Source organism: Podarcis bocagei, assembly GCF_964188305.1.
Source record: "Podarcis bocagei genome assembly, chromosome: 5".
NCBI lineage: Eukaryota > Metazoa > Chordata > Lepidosauria > Squamata > Lacertidae > Podarcis > Podarcis bocagei.
In genome coordinates this window covers 52,701,551-52,719,541 of record NC_138129.1, presented here as the reverse complement: position 1 = coordinate 52,719,541, position 17,991 = coordinate 52,701,551, and the positions used below count along the sequence as shown (strand labels likewise).

General features: G+C 48.8%; 1 protein-coding gene across 3 annotated transcripts; it reads right to left on the bottom strand.

The window, feature by feature from the left end:
• Window positions 1-201: 201 nt before the first annotated feature.
• B4GALT2 (beta-1,4-galactosyltransferase 2) lies at window positions 202-16,072 on the bottom strand. Of its 3 annotated transcripts, none has more exons than XM_081196869.1 (7): window positions 15,831-16,066; window positions 7,922-8,298; window positions 6,653-6,888; window positions 5,573-5,763; window positions 3,801-3,923; window positions 3,287-3,391; window positions 202-1,754 (listed from the first exon to the last, which is right to left on the bottom strand). In XM_081196869.1, exons 2-7 carry the CDS (start codon window positions 8,229-8,231, stop codon window positions 1,604-1,606), a joined length of 1,116 nt encoding a protein of 371 aa, XP_081052995.1. In that variant the 5' UTR covers window positions 8,232-8,298; window positions 15,831-16,066; the 3' UTR covers window positions 202-1,603. The 3 variants fall into 3 exon arrangements, with proteins under 3 accessions (XP_081052995.1, XP_081052996.1, XP_081052997.1); XM_081196870.1 differs by lacking the exon at window positions 15,831-16,066 and adding an exon at window positions 15,373-15,561; XM_081196871.1 differs by lacking the exon at window positions 3,801-3,923 and having other exon boundaries at window positions 15,831-16,072.
• Between the last annotated feature and the right edge of the window lie 1,919 nt (window positions 16,073-17,991).

Below are 17,991 nucleotides of genomic sequence, written 5' to 3'. Positions count from 1 at the left end.
GGCTGAGTAACTACGCCCAGAGTTTCCTGGGCCAGAAAACCCAGTCCCTGCTTTAAACAAACTTGTTGGGGAAGCACAATGAGGTGCCATTCATTTGGAAACGAATTTAATTCTTAATTTTGTACCTTGCCAAGATAGATTGCATAAACCTGCAGTGTTACCTCTATCCACAGACCCCACCTGAATCCCATAGGCAAGGAGTCTCCCAAGTTTTGAAACTTTATTGAATACAAAAGTCTGATCGTAGTGACCAGTGCTGCATTCACCATAGGCTTGAAAAGGGATCAAAACATTCAAATGTACAAAAGTCACCAACACCTGGGCTGCACAACACACTCGTGCCTGGCTTCAAGCCTGGCCCAGCTGCCATCCCAAAGTGGACCGGCGCAGGAGATTCTACCTGCCAGGCACCATAACCAGAGATGAGGGACACCAGCAGCTTCCTAGCTCCAGGAATTAGGCACACGGCCACCATGTGTCATGAGCAGACGGTCGGACCCAGGGGCCTGGCCTCAGGTGGCGGCAGATGGTAGCTTGACAAAGAGGGCACGATGAGTGGTCAACGGCAGGTTGCCTGGCAGATGGCGGGAAGGTTGATTGGTGAGTGAGTGAGGGTTGGTATGGGGTAAGTGGGTTGGAGGTGAGAGGTAGGGGACAGGCAGCAAGAAGCCAACTTCACCTTCCTCTGTTCTGTAGCCATGGCCATAGGCCCATCGGTGCCTGTAAAAAAGAGAAGCCAGCCCACACCAGAGAGTAGGCCGAACCATGCCATTTTGATTCCATCCTTGCTGAGAAGTGAAGCACACACTGCCCAACCAATATTCCCCATTCACAGACAGAAGAGCAAACACTGCTAGAAAGAATGACCTGTTGTCCCTTGACAGACAGGCTACCTGTCACACTAACCCAGGAAGCACTCAAGTATTCTAATGAGGGTTTTGTATAAAACGCCCCTGTGTTACTGGAGCCAGAAGTGACACCCAGGGCCCAGCAGGGGGACAGCACCAAGCCATGAATGGAGGTGGGCAGTGGCCAGGCCCATGAGAGCTTCTCCTTTGGAAGAGCTTCTCAGCTGGGCACGAGTGAACCACCTGGACACCTTGCGAGCTGGCATTTGTCGTAAGGCCAGGCCACCCCCTGGAAGGAAGGCTCAAACGGCACTCTTGCACACTGAGAGGAAAGGAAAACAACTACCTGTACTGTACTTCCGGGATCCTTAAGGGATGCCGCTCTGTGAAAAGTTCTGGGAGAGGATAGGGAGGTTCAAGAACCTGCACAAGGTTTCTCTGCTCTCAGTGCCTTCCAGCCAGGAGTGGGGCTTGGCTGTGCCCAGGACCCCTAAGCGCTGCGCCAGGCACCATGACACACTCACACTTCCTCCCCAACCTGTGAAGGGCACTGTGGAGAACTGACTAGTGATCAGGAGATGGGCTTCAGCCAAAGGCTGGGGCAAGGCGAAGGTGTAGTCTTGGCCTTTCCCGCATCCCCACAAAGGAGGCAGACAGCTCCTCCAAGCCAGGACACAGTCCTCTGAACCAGTCAGGGCTGGGATCCGCACAGCTCCTCATGCATGGGGCCATGGGCAGAGCCAGGCAGCAAAGAGTCAGCCCCGAGGGGGGCGTGGTGGTGGGCGGCCAATCTCCACGGTTACATTGGTGTACATGGGACGACGAACCACCTCCACCAGGCGGTACTGAAGCGAGCCAATGCCATCGCGTTTCATGGTCACCTTGGTATTCTGGATTTTGGTGAACCTGCCAGGAGAACCAGAGAAAAACTCATCTTACACATGAAAGTAGGCAGTTAGGTTAATTCAAGTTAAACCTACAAGCCATTCCTTGATGAATGGAATAGAGCAGGCTTCCTCAACCTTGGCCCTCCAGATGTTTTCGAGACTACAATTCCCATCATCCCTGACCACTGGTCCTGCTAGCTAGGGATCATGGGAGTTGTAGGCCAAAAACATCTGTAGGGCTGAGTTTGAGGAAGCCTGGAATAGAGAGTCTAATGACAGCTCAGGCCACTTGGAAGGATTTTGGGTAGAGCCTTACATGACATTATCCACGCACAATAAAGCAATTTCTTATGTCAGATTTCCAGCATACAAAGCACTGTGGGACTTCCAAAATGAAATTGTGTCTTCTGAACACATGAACGGACAGTCACCATGCACAGCCCTTCCAGGTTGAAAGTCCCAAGTAACAGAGTGAGCTTCTCCACCCAGAGCTCAGCTGTAAAACAACAGTCCCTGTCAAATGATATAGCAAGGTTGCAAAGTGTGATGGCGTCATAGGATCCTGGAGGGCCATGGATGGTGACTGCATTTAGTTCTCATGATAGGTGATTACTACCACCACACAACCTTCTCAAGTGGAATGTCAGAGTCTCATGAAATACAGTTTAGTGTATTGCCCTGAAACCATGCCAGCTGTGGCTTTTCTCTGGTTCCAGACAATAAATGGTAGGGCACAGGACAGGAGTCTCTTTCTCTTTCCTTGCCTAAAACTAGCAGAACATAGATTTAACCAAACACACCTGGTGCATGGTTGGGACTCTGATTCATGTCTGTGTCTCTTAGAAGTAAGAGGCAGAGAGTGGAATTAAAACGGGGGGTAGGTCAGAAAGAGAGGAACGCACACGCAGTAATAGAAAACACTCTCTGGGGGAAGGCTAAGGACTTGTAGGCTATCTTGGTCTGTCTCATGGTCATTCTACAGGGAGGCAAACAAATGTGGCCCCTCTCTCCTCATGAGGTGTAGAGTAAAGGTAAGGTAAAGGGACCCCTGACCATTAGGTCCAGTCGTGGCTGACGCTGGGGTTGCGGCGCTCATTCGCTTTATTGGCCGAGGGAGCCAGTGTACAGCTTCCGGGTCATGTGGCCAGCATGACTAAGTCGCTTCTGGCGAACCAGAGCAGTGCACGGAAACGCCGTTTACCTTCCCGCCGGAGTGGTACCTATTCATCTACTTGCACTTTGACGTGCTTTCGAACTGCTAGGTTGGCAGGAGCAGGGACCGAGCAACGGGAGCTCACCCCGTCGCGGGGATTTGAACCGCCAACCTTCTGATCAGCAAGTCCTAGGCTCTGTGGTTTAACCCTCGAGGTGTAGAGTAGTATGCTATAAAAGGGAAGAGGCTTCTGGAAGATTATTTTCCATTGGAAATCAGGATGGAAAGCCATTATGTGCCCTGGAAAATGGTGCAGAAATTTTGTGGGAGCTTTCCATCTCCTTATGTAGCTTGCAATGGACTAGGTAGGGAGCTAGCAAGCACATTGTCTTTCTCACCGCTGGGGATTGGGCTCATTGTGTCGGTCACGCTCGTGCTTGATCATGCGGTAGCGCCCAATGCGGGCATCAGGACGTGACACTTTCATGCCATTAAGCGAGATCCTGTGCAAAGAAAAAGTGCAGCTCAAAGATCAGCAGACAGGTCGGGGGCAAACTCTAAATAAAGCAGGAGTTAGTCCTCACCCTCCAGTCCTCAGCACCCCCAACCCCTTCTGGCTTTCAGAGTATTGGCTCCCCAGGCCTGCTATTTGGCCCTGATTGTTATGTGCTGTGGAATACCTACCTGCCTATGTCATCCTCTCTCAGATTTGGGAGCATTGTTATAGAAAAGGCAGGTGTTGCATATTGCCACCTGGCATTTGCACAGCTACCCCACCCCAGAAGAGAATGCTGTTCCCTGCCACTCAGCACATTCCCAGGAGACACCACATGGAAAAACAGACTACATGGCTACTACAACCAACTTGCAGAGAACAAGTTCTGGCTAGGCTTGGCCCAGCCTCTCACGCACCGGTTAAAGATGTCGTCATCTTCCCCACCCCAGCCCCAGTACTCGTTAGGGAAGCCATTGATCTTCAGAAACTGTGTCTTGCTCAGGCCAGAGACACCTCCGAAGTAGCCAGAGTATGGCAGCCTGCAGAGGACAAGCAGGAGAGATGGGAATCAGTCAAGCCACGAATGGGTTCAGGAGCACAGAACCTGGGTGGTCCAAGCTACACCTGACACAGTCTAAATCCCAGTTTCCAAATCAGCCATGTGATGGCAACCCATTGCTCCCACTGCATCAGGTCTCTCCTAAATCCTTCCCATTTCCCTTCTCCTTAGCGGGAATGCAGGATTCCATTTTATACACACTGTACCTCCTCCATCTCCTTTTGCCATGTTTGGCAGGTAAGAATATAGACAACACAGAACATTCACGTAGGGATCCTGTCTGCTTGTTTACATCACCTTCATATAGGTTTTGCAAGCGCCCATTCCATAATGTAGTATCACAAGGACTTCCCTGGAGCATTTCATCTAGTCATATAAGAGGCAGCAAAGTTTAAATTAGGGGTGTGCACCAAACAGAAGATTCAGTTTGGCCCTTGAGTCAGTACTTCAGAAAACAACATGCCTAAGTCCCAAGTGCTTCTGAGTTGGGGAAAAACAAGATTTCATTTCCCCTCGTTCACTATTGGATTGTTGTTGTTTTTTAAGCTATACCTTTTCCCCTTTTTACAGTGGATAAAATTTGCAGGCACATTAGCCGCTCCACAGCAGATTCAGCCAGCCAAATAATTCCAGGGTGGGGATTTTTTCTGTCAGGTACCTTTGAAATTTGATGGTTATTTTTCTAAGGAAACTTTTCCCCCTCCCCCACTATTGGATGAAATTTGCAGGCATCAGAGTCTCCAAGAAAGATGAATCCTGTCAAATTTCTGAACGATAGCTTCATTGGTTTTCCCACAAGGACAGCCTTCACAGTTTGGGGATGGGTAAAAAGTGTCCACTTAAACTTCCCATGTCTTTTGAGGGCAATTGTTCGGAAAGCAGACATGCAAGAAGTTTCCCTAGGTATGAAACTTGCCAATGGCAGACAAATTGGTTCAATTTTTGTGAACAAGGGACTTTTAAAGTTGATCTTGGGGTTCAGGGGACAGAACTAAAAGGGATTTCCTTTCCTCCCCACAAAGCACTGGGGTTGAAGACTCCAGGTGAACTCATTCCCTCTGGTTACAAGCTTGACCTGTCAGTCACAGCAGAATTTCCCCCCCCCCATTACCCTGGCATTTGTTCTACTTTTCTACTTCAGCCATTCCACACCCCTTCTGCTTTCCTTATACACTAAAGTTAGCTACATTAGTTTTGCTTTCAGCAGACAATTGTCAGAGTTGTCACGGTGCCATGAGGCACTTTGGGAAATCCCCACTTTGTCTCTGGATCCCTGAAGAGGTTCCACTTTGTCTCGGACCATCCCAGAATCCCTGCAAAGCACCCTGCTTTGGCTGGGGATTCATCCAAAGCTGTTGTATATCCCCACTTTTAAGTACAAAAACCCTGCAAATTATGAAGAAATGTGACATGGTAGTCTTAAGAATGGGAGAGGTTCCTGTACTGCAATCTAGATAAGAAACACATTTCACAGCTTGCAGGTCCCCACAAGGTCCAAGCCAACACAGAAAGAGAGCACATATGTGTGCAATAAAGTCATATATTCCTCATTCCATTTTGCCTCTGACACTCTGAACAATTTCAAGGGGCCACTGGCATCTCAAAAAAGATCAAAGTGCACAAACTCACCGGAAGCCAAACTTATCCATGGCAACAGCAAAGTGCCGGGGTTGGTCATAACAGCGATAGAGATTCCGGTCATCCATGGGCACCAGGTCAACGTCGCTGAAGATGAAGCAGTCATAGCTCTCATCATCTCGAAGGGCTTCTAGGAAGCCCACATTCAACAGCTTAGCTCGGTTAAAGGTGTCTTCACCAAACTGTATGGAAAGATAATGAAGGGCGGAGTCACATCAACTGCCATGACCCTCTTACTCTTTCTTACCTGATGCAGCTGGCTGCCCTCTCTCTTGAGGAGGAGGAGTTTGGATTTGATATCCCGCTTTATCACTACCCGAAGGAGTCTCAAATCAGCTAACAATCTCCTTTCACTTCCTCCCCCACAACAAACACTGTGTGAGGTGAGTGGGGCTGAGAGACTTCAGAGAAGTGTGACTGGCCCAAGGTCACCCAGCAGCTGCATGTGGAGGAGCGGAGACGCGAACCCGGTTCCCCAGATTACGAGTCTACCGCTCTTAACCACTACACCACACTGGCTCTTGTTAGATTTCATTGTGAACTGCTCTATCTCCCTTTATAGATCTTGCAAAGTCCCATCAACTGTATTTCGGGTTTATCGTCATGTCAGAGAGCAGGCCTGATTTTTTTAAACGAGAAGCAAGTGAGAAGCATCTACATCACATTCCACACTTACCATGGGTGCAAAGTTCATGGTGCATTGTAAGGCCCACACTCTGCTTCCCCCACAAAGCAGGAAGCCTTTGCTTCCAATCAGAACAGAGAGGCATATATTAATGAAAACTAACATACCACTTTCCCTAATCAGGTTCCTCTCAAGGGAACCGGATGGCACTATGTTCTAAATCCAACCATCTTGCTCTCTTCCACATCAGTGGTGCCATTAGGACAGAACTTTGGGTCAGATATCCAGGCCCTACTCCTTCTGCTTTGGAGGACAGCAGGGCTGGAACACCATATTTTGAAGTAATGCACATTACCATCTGAAGGGGATATCCATGAGACCATTCAGTCCAGAATGCTCAATGACCCAACTGCACCACTGCCCCCACATTATCATTTTATACACACCTGGTTAATTATATAGATGCTGTAAGACACCTTCTGGCGCCGTAGAATCGGGTGCAGGTAGTGCAGCCAGTACTTGAGGTGGTGCTCCCGGTGCCGGAACGGAATGAGGATGGCCACCTTCTGGCGAGGCACACAGTCTGGGGGAGAATACTTGCCGCCCTCCCGCACATCTGGGTTTTCCCGTTGCACCCGCTCCATGCTCATGGGAGTGCTGAACTCGATAAGGAGCCGGCCCACTGCAGGAGAAAGGACTCCATTATCTATGCATCAGCCACGGCCTCTTGACTTACACAAACAGCTCATGTCCCTTTCACTAGCCAAGTTGGCGGGGCACTGCCCAGAAAAAAATCAGCAAAGAAACCTAAAAACCGAAACATGTATCAAGCATAGAGACAGCAAACAGTCAAAGCAGAGTTAACTCGAATACCCAGCTAAGTGATTCAGAGTTAACAGGAAAGGTTGTTGCTCATTGCAGATTGCATTGTTTAATAAAAGTTTTAGCCCCAGTTAAATATCAATACCAAAACTTGTGCTTCAACTCTTTATCCACCTGTCAGGAATAAGGGTATTAAGTTCCCCATGCCTTAAATGTTTTACCCCCTAGGGTGAGGAGATGGTCTACTTTGGTCTTCACCAACCATGTGCTCTCCTGATGTTTTTGCGCTACAAGTTTCAGCAGCCATGTTATAGTCCAATACATCTGGAGGGCATCAGGTGAGTGAAAGCTGGTCTACTTCATGCATTCATTCGAAGAGATCAGCATAAGAAGGAGCTAACCCTTGTAGCCCCTACTAAGCCATGTCTGTGCAGAAGCTGAGCCCTTTCCCCAATTACTTGTAGCCCACTTGCAGAAAGGCACCAGCTAGGTACAGTGGGGCTGGGAAAGAGACAAGGAGTTGCCATGGCAAAAAAGGAAATAATAAGTCCGCTATCTGATCACTGTAAATATACTAAGAACACTATTCAGTTTGCCAGCTTTCAACAAATACTGTTCACATATTCCCAACTGCTTTTCCACTGCAGGATTGGCTCCAATGGTGGAGGCTATTGGAGCCTATGATTTGCAATACCATGCCTGTTCTGCAGATTCCTAGATCTTCTAGTTCCTATTATCAGGAGCCAAAGCCACTTGACATATTTGCATTGACAGGGAAACAGCAGGTGGCAAGCAGGGCACAAATAAACCCAATAACTGCAATACAGTTTCCCCACTAAAGGGCCTTCTGTAGGACACGGCATGAGGCAGACAGAGCTCATCTGTAATCTTACCTAGGCCAGGAGGCATCTCTGGGCAAGGTGGTAAGGGCTTCTCGGTGACAGTGCTGTTCATACTGACGGACTTCACACTCGGGGCCAGGAGCTCAGGGCCCAGAGGCCCAGCGGTCCCGTTAGGCCGAGAGACGTTGACGTAGGGCAGAGTGCGGGAGGAGTTGCGCATATTGAAGCGGCTGAAAAAGTCCAGGCGCTGGGCGTAGACATCAAAGTAGAGGATCATGATGATGAGGAAGTGCAGTAAACATAAGAGCAGCACAGCTTTGCAGATCCTCTCCAGGGTCACTCCCACCAGCAATCTGCTCATCTTCTGGGCACAGGCCAGCCAGCATCAGGGGGGCACAGTGTAGGGGGCTCTGGCCCAGGCACCAAGCCTGTTTGGGAAAGATGGAGGGGTCAGCAAATACACCTTCCCTACCAGCAGCACCCACCAATCACTCTCATTAGAGCACAGTGTGTTAAAGGCAAGCAAGTATTACCCCTTCTGTCTTCCCCACAAATTTTGGGCATGTTTCATGGGGAAAGGGTGGCCATCCTATCACTACCATCACCCACAACCTGCAGAATGACTATGCATGCTTACACTATGGCATTGATTCCAGTCTAAGTAGATGAGCTTTTTCAATCTAATAACTCTCCTGACATTCTATCTCCCCCTATAAAGAAATGTTGGCAAATGGGCAAGAAGCAGCCCAGCCAAAGAAACCAAAACAAAAGAGATGAAGGGCTGGCACTCAACAAGGGGTTATTAAGAAGGAAGGAGAGGGCTTCCCACTTGCCAGCACTGATATCCTTCTGCCCTTAACATCAGAAATGAAAGAAGGGCAGGTGTCCCTTGAGCTTTGGGGAGGGCAGACACAGGAATCAAGAGGTGAATGATCCAAGTTAGGCACTGCATCCCTTTCCAGGGATCAGGGCCTGTCTTATCTCTCCAACAACAATTCAGATACCAGCTCTGGAACTAGACCTTTACCACACCAGACCAGCACCCCACCCATGCCCTCTTTTCTGTATTCAATTATCCTTTGCTTCCTCAAAGATCTACAGCCTGCACACACAGACATGACAGATAACACAGATCAATCACCCATCATCATACCTCTTATCAGAAAAAGGCACCAGTTCCACAGCATTTGGAAGGGAACAATTCTCAACAGGAGCTTTATTTAAGAGGGGCTGTTCCATTTTCACTTTGAAATCTGCTGTCCCATGCTGGAGTCCCTTTTTTGTGTGTGGATAAAAAAAGGCAAGCTGGATCTAAGGCACAATTGCACACATGTGAAGAGTATCTGACCTTATCCTTATCAGCAGGATCCCCCCTCATCTATGACAACGAATTTGTAGGATAATAGCAGAAAGCAGGCAGAAAGAACAGAATGCAGAGCAGGGCTGTACTCCTAGCCCCACTTATCTGGGAGTAAGCCCCACTGTGTTTAATAGGACTTACTTCTGAATAGAGGGATGCGGGTGGCGCTGTGGTCTAAACCACTGAGCCTAGCGCTTGCCGATCGGAAGGTCGGCAGTTCAAATCCCCACAACGGGGTGAGCTCCCATTGTTCGGTCCCAGCTCCTGCCCACCTAGCAGTTCGAAAGCACATCAAAGTGCAAGCAGATAAATAGGTACCGCTCCGACAGAAAGGTAAATGACTTTCTTTACGCTGCTTTGGTTTTGCCAGAAGTGGCTTAGTCATACTGGCCACATGACCTGGAAGCTGTCTGCAGACAAACGCTGGCTCCCTCGGCCTATAGAGTGAGATGAGGGCTGTACCCCCAGAGTCGTTCGCAATTGGACCTAACGGTCAGGGGTACCTTTACCTTTACTTCTGAATAGGAATGTTTAGGATGGCACTCTTAGGATTCCCAATGAGACTAAAGTCTAACTAGAGAAGTAACCTTAGGATTCCCAAGGAGTCTGAAGTCTAATTAGAGAAGTAAATTTTCTGGAAATATTGAAGCCATGATTAAAAAACCCAGGTTTTTTTCCACCACTACCTCAAAATAGACATTTCTGGGGACCCTGAAACATTTGCAATACTTTTGAAATGCACTATGCAGATTGAGGGGTGGTAGGAGAGGAGGAGTACCTCTGGCAGCAGACTCGTAATGCTCTTTCTGGGAAAGTTTGTCCATGTTTGGTTCCCACCCTGCACTCAGCTCTCACCTGTGGCTCCTATAGGTTGTCAGAATGTGACAGTGGCACACTCCAGGAAATGGCTTCAACTGGCTGGCTAAACCAGGTAAGGGTGGCCAATGGATCTCAAATCCTCAGTAAGTTAAGGACTTTCCCTGCATGCAAAGACAGGCTCCAACGTGTTCAGCAGAAGAGACCAATAGTGGGCCAAATGGTCAAGAAGGCTGTAAAGAACCTAGCATCTCTTTGGTTCTGCCAGTTTATGAGGAGCAGGCAAAACACTATACAGAGAGAATAAATCATCAACATTATAGCAAGACAAAGAATATTATTGTCACCTCCAGACCTCCAAAGTGTCAAGCAGACATAAAGCACTCAATTCCATAAAAAGAACTGAGAGGGGGAAAGAGGGTGACCAAGACTCAATGGATACTACATGGAATTTAATCAGTCTCATTTTCAGAGCTATTGCCATCAGTTTCTGCTTCTTAATATCTGTCATCATATTTATCAGAGACTTCTAAAACCTCTACTTTCTCCACTCACACCCACAGTCCTTTGAGGCCCAGGCAAGAGCACGGAAACAAACCCAACAACTGTGCCAACAAGAGGAAGCCCACAAGCAAAGTAACTGAATCTTTCACATGTCAATTGCAGTGCCTCACAGAGGTAGCAATGCAACTTGCTTTTGCATTTGAGAATTGTGCTTTCAGTGTGCAACTCGTGACCTGCTTATTCTAAGTGTACAGGAATAATATTGTAAGGATCTTGTACTGTACAAAGTCTTACATAAAAGTCTTCCTATTATGAAGTTTTTAGAAATCATTTTGGGGAGTAAAACTCTATCCACCGTTCCAAAAGAAAATGTTTCATAAGCCTATTTTTTCACCTTAGGGGGCAGGGTAAGGCTTTTTGGTGTGGAACTGGGTATCCCCTCCAAATATTTTTGTTTCCCCACCTAGACCTTCACAATCCCTGTGAGGGAAAAGTGCAGAGTATAAATATATAATCATCATCATCATCTCAAGTTACCGTGCATGAAATATCAGCTTAAAAATAATAATAACCCTGCTCCTTTAATTCATTCTAGCTGTTTGAAATGTTAGGAAGTACTGAACATGGGACTGTGTGTAAGTAGGTTTTGTTAGAACAGGGGTGGATAACTTTTGGCCCTCCTGATGTTGCTGAAATACAACACCCATCATCCCTGTCCACTGTCCATTTCTGTGCTGGGGCTGATGGGTAGTTCAGAAACATCTGGAGGGCCAGGGGTTCTGCATCCCTGTGTTAGAAGAAGAATAAAGTCTCTATAACAATAGATTTATTTATTTGGAGTCTTACCTTATGCCAAAGTCAAACATTTCACTGCACTCACTGCCACTGATGGAAGGAAATAGAAGTTTTCAAGTAACTACTTCAGGCACCAGGACAAAGCATCTGGCTCTCAGCTTAATACAGAGGAAAGTTATAATAAGCTGTTTCATTCAGGCAAATGCTGGGCTAATCACAAAGCATTTAGCACGTCAGACAGCTGCATATTCAGTACATTCACCCACATACCTTAATCCCATAAAATCTCTTTCATCCTTTGTGACTGAAACAGCAGACTTTCTGCCTTACTACTGCACTATAGAGTTCTATGACCCTCACAAAAAGGGAAGAAGCCAATAACTCTCTCCTTACATGGGGAGGCAGTGAATAGCAGAATCATAGAATTGTAGAGCTGGAAGGGACCACGAGGATCATCTATTCTAGTCCAACCACCTGCAATGGAATCTTTCACCTAACATGAGGCCTGAACCCTTGACCATGACCCTGAGATTATAAAATTTTGGTGGTGGGTGTGGGAGTAGTCACTCTTTCCAAAATATGTATGCACAAGAAAACACTCCTGTATTCATTTTACAACAATCAGTTGATCATCACTACTTCCTTCTGCCTCCAAATTCACAATGACTGTGGGCAGTGTCCAATGCTCCTGTTCCACTGGTACAAAAGACCTTGTGCTAATGGAATGGAGCCTCCTCTCCCATTCAGCTCCACATACACTCTCAAAATCAGCTCTGGAGGATTGGGGAACTCTCTGGAGAAGATTTTGGGGGAACACCAGGGGTAGGAGAAGAAACAGAAGTGCCACTGTTGCCAGCAGGACTCTGTTGATGCTGCTTTGGATGCAACCCTAACGGATAGGAATCTTCACTTCATCCAGGTCTAGATCACACAACCAAATTGTAACACTCTTCCTAAAGATCTATCATCTAACCTGAAGGTTGGGAGCGAGGTTGAATGCTTTCCCATGGGGAAAAATGCACCCACAAAGTAATGTAAATGTCAGGGAAAGCATGGATTTCTCCCAAACACCCACATTTCTATGTGCAGGGAGTTTTTATATCAGCTGTGAGCTAGGGGTTGAAAAGAGTTGAACTAAAACGACAGTGTTCACCCTGGCACACAAACCACAGATTTTCACAACTTCTGAAATACATGCTGGGACATTATATGGGGGATAGAACAGAAGTCTTGAGTCCTGGATCTTTTGCACTAGGTCCTAGATCTCTTGCCCCCCCCTCTTTTTTTCCCCAAAACCATTTTGCTTGCAGGCTAGCTTTCCCTTTGAAAGGGAGCCTAAATTTACACCTACACATGAACGGAAATTAACATATGCAAATATATATCATGGGCATGTGCCCTGAGTATTTTAAGGTCCTAGTAATGCCCCTGAGTATGTTTATTGTGAATGCAGCAGAGTGGAAAAAGGATTTATAAGGCACTCGCATTTAATTTTAACCTTGCATGTCCCAAACACCCTACTTACTTGCTCCAGGACACAGTGAGGAAAGTGCAATGAGAGGAACAATATAAACATCTGAGCTGAAGCAACAATTCCCATTCCAGAGATTCACACATCTCACCTGCCACTACGGCACACCCAACAAAGCATACACTAAGGAGAGCTCAAGAGCAGAAGACAACATAGCCAGGGGCATTCTGATGGTTCAGGGAATGAATGAAGCCCCGTACAAATTTGCAGCTTCCTTGCCAAACCAACTGACACCAGCACCACTGCTGTATATGGGTCATGCTCCAAGCAGAAGCGGGCTGCAGAGCACATCACACTAGTCTCAGGGCCATGTAGCTTCCTAACGGTTCGCAATGGGCCGGGTGCACTTGCTCTACTCCAACCACATTGCAGAGCTGGAATCTCAAAAGTAGCCATTTCTCAGAACGTGTGCCAGGACAGCATCCCAGTGCCTTGCTGAGTCTGCTGGATGAATAACCTCACCAGAGTTTGCTCTATTCGTGGTGAAGATAACAAGGCCTTGCTTAAATGGAAGGGTGTGGGGAACCTCAGAGGTAGTTTTAAGGTAGCGCAGCCAGTTTGGCCGCACTAGGCACTGGCACCACAGGGGGGCACCACAACAGTGATGTAGAATGGGGCATGAGAGGGGGGCACCAAAGTTTAGCATCACACAGGGTGCCACTGAAATTTGGGGATCCAAAGTTTGCCACTGGGAACCTGAAGATTAAGAAAACCAGTCCAGACACATCCTTGTTCACAATAAGATGGCTCCTCTTAAGGAACAAAATATCTCAAAACAGAATATGTGGATACACATTGGCATCCTAGAACCACTATGTTTTACCTGTCAACCAGATGTCTCTTGTCCTAAAGCAGCCCTTGTCAACATAGCACCCTCCAAAGTTTTGAACTATAACTCCCAAACCGCCCTAGATGGCACATGCTAGCTGGGCCTGGTAAAGTTGTAGTCCATCATGTAATTCCTTCAAAATTATGGCTTTGCTGCACTCTGGCTAGTGGAGTGGGTGCCAAAGGAATATAATTATCTCCTCCCAGGAGCTTTGCTGGTCCCCGAGTTCATCCTCAGATACTTCCTTTGCCAACCTACATCCACTGCATTCAAGAAAACCCCAGGCCTCCTCTCACACAAGAGGATGAGAAACAGAGGCAGAAGTCAGAAACTGCTTAAGTGGCAACTTGGCCCGTGTATCAGAGACAGCTCATCTCTGGGGCAAGAAAGACTATTTGTGAAGCTAGTACACATCGCAGGAGCCCATTAGCCACCATCTTATTCCTAGGATATTATCTACAGCAGCCTCTTAAATGAGATGGCATCCCAGGTCTGCCTGTGTTTTCCCTCACAGGAGTCTCTCCATTCCTTTCCCCTCGATTAAGTATGTAGCTGGATATCCCATTGTACAAACAGAGTACAGGCAAGCTGTGCAAAATACAAGTTAGCAAAGCTGGAGAGATGGGCTTTTGCAATGTTAACAATCCACTAATGGAGCCAGACTGCAGCTGGGCTGCTCCTTGGCTGTGAATAATTTATCTGGAAATTCAGTCTTGTCTTCTGCCTGATGATCACCAGAGAGCAGACACCAATGTTTATACAATTTGTGGGCATTAAAAAATACCCAGGTTTTAACTGGAGTCAGAAAACATAGTCTCGGGTCATTAATGTTCCTTGCTGACCTGACTTGGCATAAGCATCCCTAACAGTTACCTGTTTTGGAAAGTTACCTATCTACCTATCTGTGAAAACAGGAAAGTGAAACATTCGTAAATGGTGCCTGCAGGAAGGCACAGGCAGCACAGAGCCCCCTGCTTCCCAGGCACACACATTTCTAGGCTATATACTGTATAGTGCTAGCCCCTAGTCCCATATGGCTCCCAAGGGGCCACAAAACCAGTTGGCTGAAGAGAAGCCCATGGGGAAGCTCTGGGAAAGGTAAGTGGATGCCAGCCAAGGGTTGCTGTTGTGTGTGTGTTTATTCCTCTCGTCTTCTTTTTTGCAAAACTGATCCAAAAGACAGCAACAAGGCCATTCTGTTCCACACAGAGCACACAGCCTGGTAAACATATACAAGCTCCATTATTTTCCGCCTGGGCTGCCTTGGCTGTGAGGCCCCTCGTTCCTAAAAGCAGCTGCCCCTTCCCTTTTCCTAAGAGAAAGGCTACATTGTTTCTCCACGGATCCCCCTGCCTGGAACAGGAAATCCCCCGTCTTGTCAGGAACCTCAAACGGGTAGAAGAACCTCAAAAGTGAGCCGGCCCAGAGGCGGAGGGGCTGAGAACAAGCTTGTGCAGCAGGTGCCAGAGCGCCCCCCTCCCCAATTCCCAGGCGGCCCAGACACAGCCCCAGCCTTTCTCTGCTCGAAGAAGCGCCTTGGGGATTGTGCAGGAGCCATCTTGGGGGAGGGGGAGCGAGGCTGGCTGGGGGAGGGGCTCAAGTGCCAGCATCCTAGAGATACGCGCAGACAGCCAGCCAGAGGCACACCTTTACTCTCGCCCACGCACCTGCTTGTAAACAGACATCCGTGCACAGCTGTTATCTAGAGACACGCATCTACGCTGCACACCACCGAGAACTGGTACACGCGAGAGCATCCATCCGCGCCTCTCGACACACCTATGTCCAAGCCCATCGGTCCACACAATGCCCAGTTTGCCCAGGAGTGGGTGATCAGACGAAACATGGCTGAGGTGCCGGAGGAAGCGCCCCGCCTGGGGATGCGCCCCTGAACCCCGGAGGTGGGTGCAGGTGATGGAGGCGCCGAGAGGAGCCGTGTGAGGAAGACCTGCTGGGAACACACCCAGCCCCTTCTCCACAACAAAAGGAGGCGGGCGGCCGCAAAGGCAGGGTCTCTCTCTTCGCCCACCCGCCCGCCCTCCCGCGATGGGTGCAGCCCCTCTGGGCTCCCCGCGCCCGAGCAGCGGACTCCCTCCCCGGCTCGGCCCCGCTCGCTCCAGCTCACCGCCTGCTCGTTCCCGGCCGCGCCGTGCGCTCGTGGTGCCGCTGTCTCTCGGCGCCCGGGCCGGGCGGCTCAGGGGACGGCGCGGCGGCTCCCCCGGCCCCAGCCCAGCCCGGCCCGGCCTCAGAGCGGGCGGCTGCCCGGCCAGCTGCAACAGCGGCTCCTGCGCCCCATCCCGGGCAGCACAGCGGAGCCCAGTCAGGACGATGAGCGGCGCCCACACCGGGGAGCGGATCAGGCCTGCTTGGGCGCGCCGGCAGCTCCGCCTCCTGCGCGCTCAGCGCCGCCCCTGCCAGCTCCGGCCAGCCATTCCCATCCAGCCCGCTCCCCGGGCCGCTGTCTCCGCCGCCGCCGCCGCCCTCGTCAGCCCCGTTTAGTGCAACAGGACGGGGGGCTGCTCTCCAAGAAGTCACGTGGGAGATTAGGGAACGCGGAGAAAGCGTCTTCGGGATTGGTGGAGATCACAGGTTCCTCGCCGGCTCTCAGTCCCGATCAGAGGAGAAGATCCTAGGGGGTGGGGTGGGGAGTACCCATTCATCACACACGCACTCCAGCCAAGGCATGAATCTCATCACCCAGTGGTGATGATGCTCACCTGAGGGGTGAACCGGCGATGTATTGACCTCCTCTGCCGATCTGTGATGTATTTCGTACTTGTTTTGTGAATCTTATGTTATTGTTGATTTTATGCTGTTCGTCGCCATGATATTTTCCCATAATGTCAACTGTACACACCATATTGCAAATAAAATAAATAGAATCGCATATATTAAACGTTGTGGGCTCAGCTCCATGGGACACACACGTTTTCAGTCGTGGGCTCTGGAGCATGTGAAGATGCAACAAGGGAACGGGTTTGACTGCATACAGAATGCATCTCCCTCCCTTCTAAATAGCCCCCTCCTTTTTCTCACTTTTGAACTTAGCAGCAGGGCTCCCAGGTACGCAGGGTCCAGGCACGCAGAAATCTAGGCCCCACTCTTACAAAGGTACACCGAACAGGAGGAGTTGGGTTGCCACATCAAAAAAAAGGAGCATTTAGTTGGTATTCCAAAATTAATGTTTTCTGTGGTTGTGAGTTTTTGACATGCAAGATAGGGTGGTGGCCCATCTGTCCCTTCCACAGAGCTCGCCACCCTGACCCATTTTCTGTGGCACTCTGGTTCATCATAGGCCACTTACTAGTCCTGCCCGCCATGTTTTAAGCTAGAATATGGTGTTACTTAGGGTAACCAAAACCATCAGGGAGCCTGAGCCCAACTGGTGAAATGCAACAAACAAGGAAGTTTGGGCCTCCTTCCAATCTGCAGCTCTCTAGAATTAAAAAAAATAATCTCGTTTTTAAGATTCCTTTCAAGTCTAGGGTACTGCAAAAGCAAAGGCGAAGGTCCTTCCATTTCCTGATGCCTCTCCACTCTTCTCTCAATTTGGCATATAAATGGTCAGGTGGCAAGTTTATAAGCACATCTGCTGAGGCCCCAGGACAGTGTTAACTGAATGTTTCCACTAAATGTGGCTTCACAGGACCCGCCTCTCAGCAGGGTTATATAGCCAGAAATGTAAAATGTGGCTGTCACCATGTTGGTGCTTGGTTAGGCAACTTGGAAATGAAGTGGAGATGCAAGGGAAATTCAGGCTGCTGAAGGTATGATAGGGTGATGCCAATGCTGCCCACAGAAGCGGCACACAGAAGTCACACATCTAGGCATGCTGGAGTAGAACAGAACCCAGCAAGTGGCAGTTGCCTCTCCGTGAAGCAAGCTCTGTATTAATAAGAACTTTGGGCTATCACTTGGATAAGGCGGTGCATAATCAGACCCATGGAATTTGGTAGGGTATAGATGTGCCTAACACCAGAGATTTGGGCTCTTCATTCCCAGCACTACACCAGTAATCAAAATATGCAAAATAAATAAAAACAAAGCATACATAAAATGTAACTCATCGGCTATAGCAAGGTATTAACTTGCTTAGGGTTTCCCAAAATGTCCATATGTTTAGGAGACTGTTATCCAACCTGTGTCTGCTAGTGCACTGTCACCTTCCTACCTGGCATGGACCATTCAAATGTTCTCTGTCTTGGTCTGTCTGTCTGCCGCCGCCCCCCTCCCCCACCCCACCAGTTCAGTTCAATTTGTGACTCCTTCCTCCCAAAGTTTCTCTT

What these genes read in the sequence shown, in the direction of transcription:
- B4GALT2 (XM_081196869.1), bottom strand. Translation starts at nt 8,231, where the DNA reads ATGAGCAGATTGCTGGTGGGAGTGACCCTGGAGAGGATCTGCAAAGCT. An exon ending in GCATCTATATAATTAACCAG is followed by an intron (nt 5,764 to 6,652) that starts GTGTGTATAAAA and finishes CTTTCCATACAG; the next exon opens with TTTGGTGAAGACACCTTTAA. An exon ending in ATGGATAAGTTTGGCTTCCG is followed by an intron (nt 3,924 to 5,572) that starts GTGAGTTTGTGC and finishes TGTCCTCTGCAG; the next exon opens with GCTGCCATACTCTGGCTACT.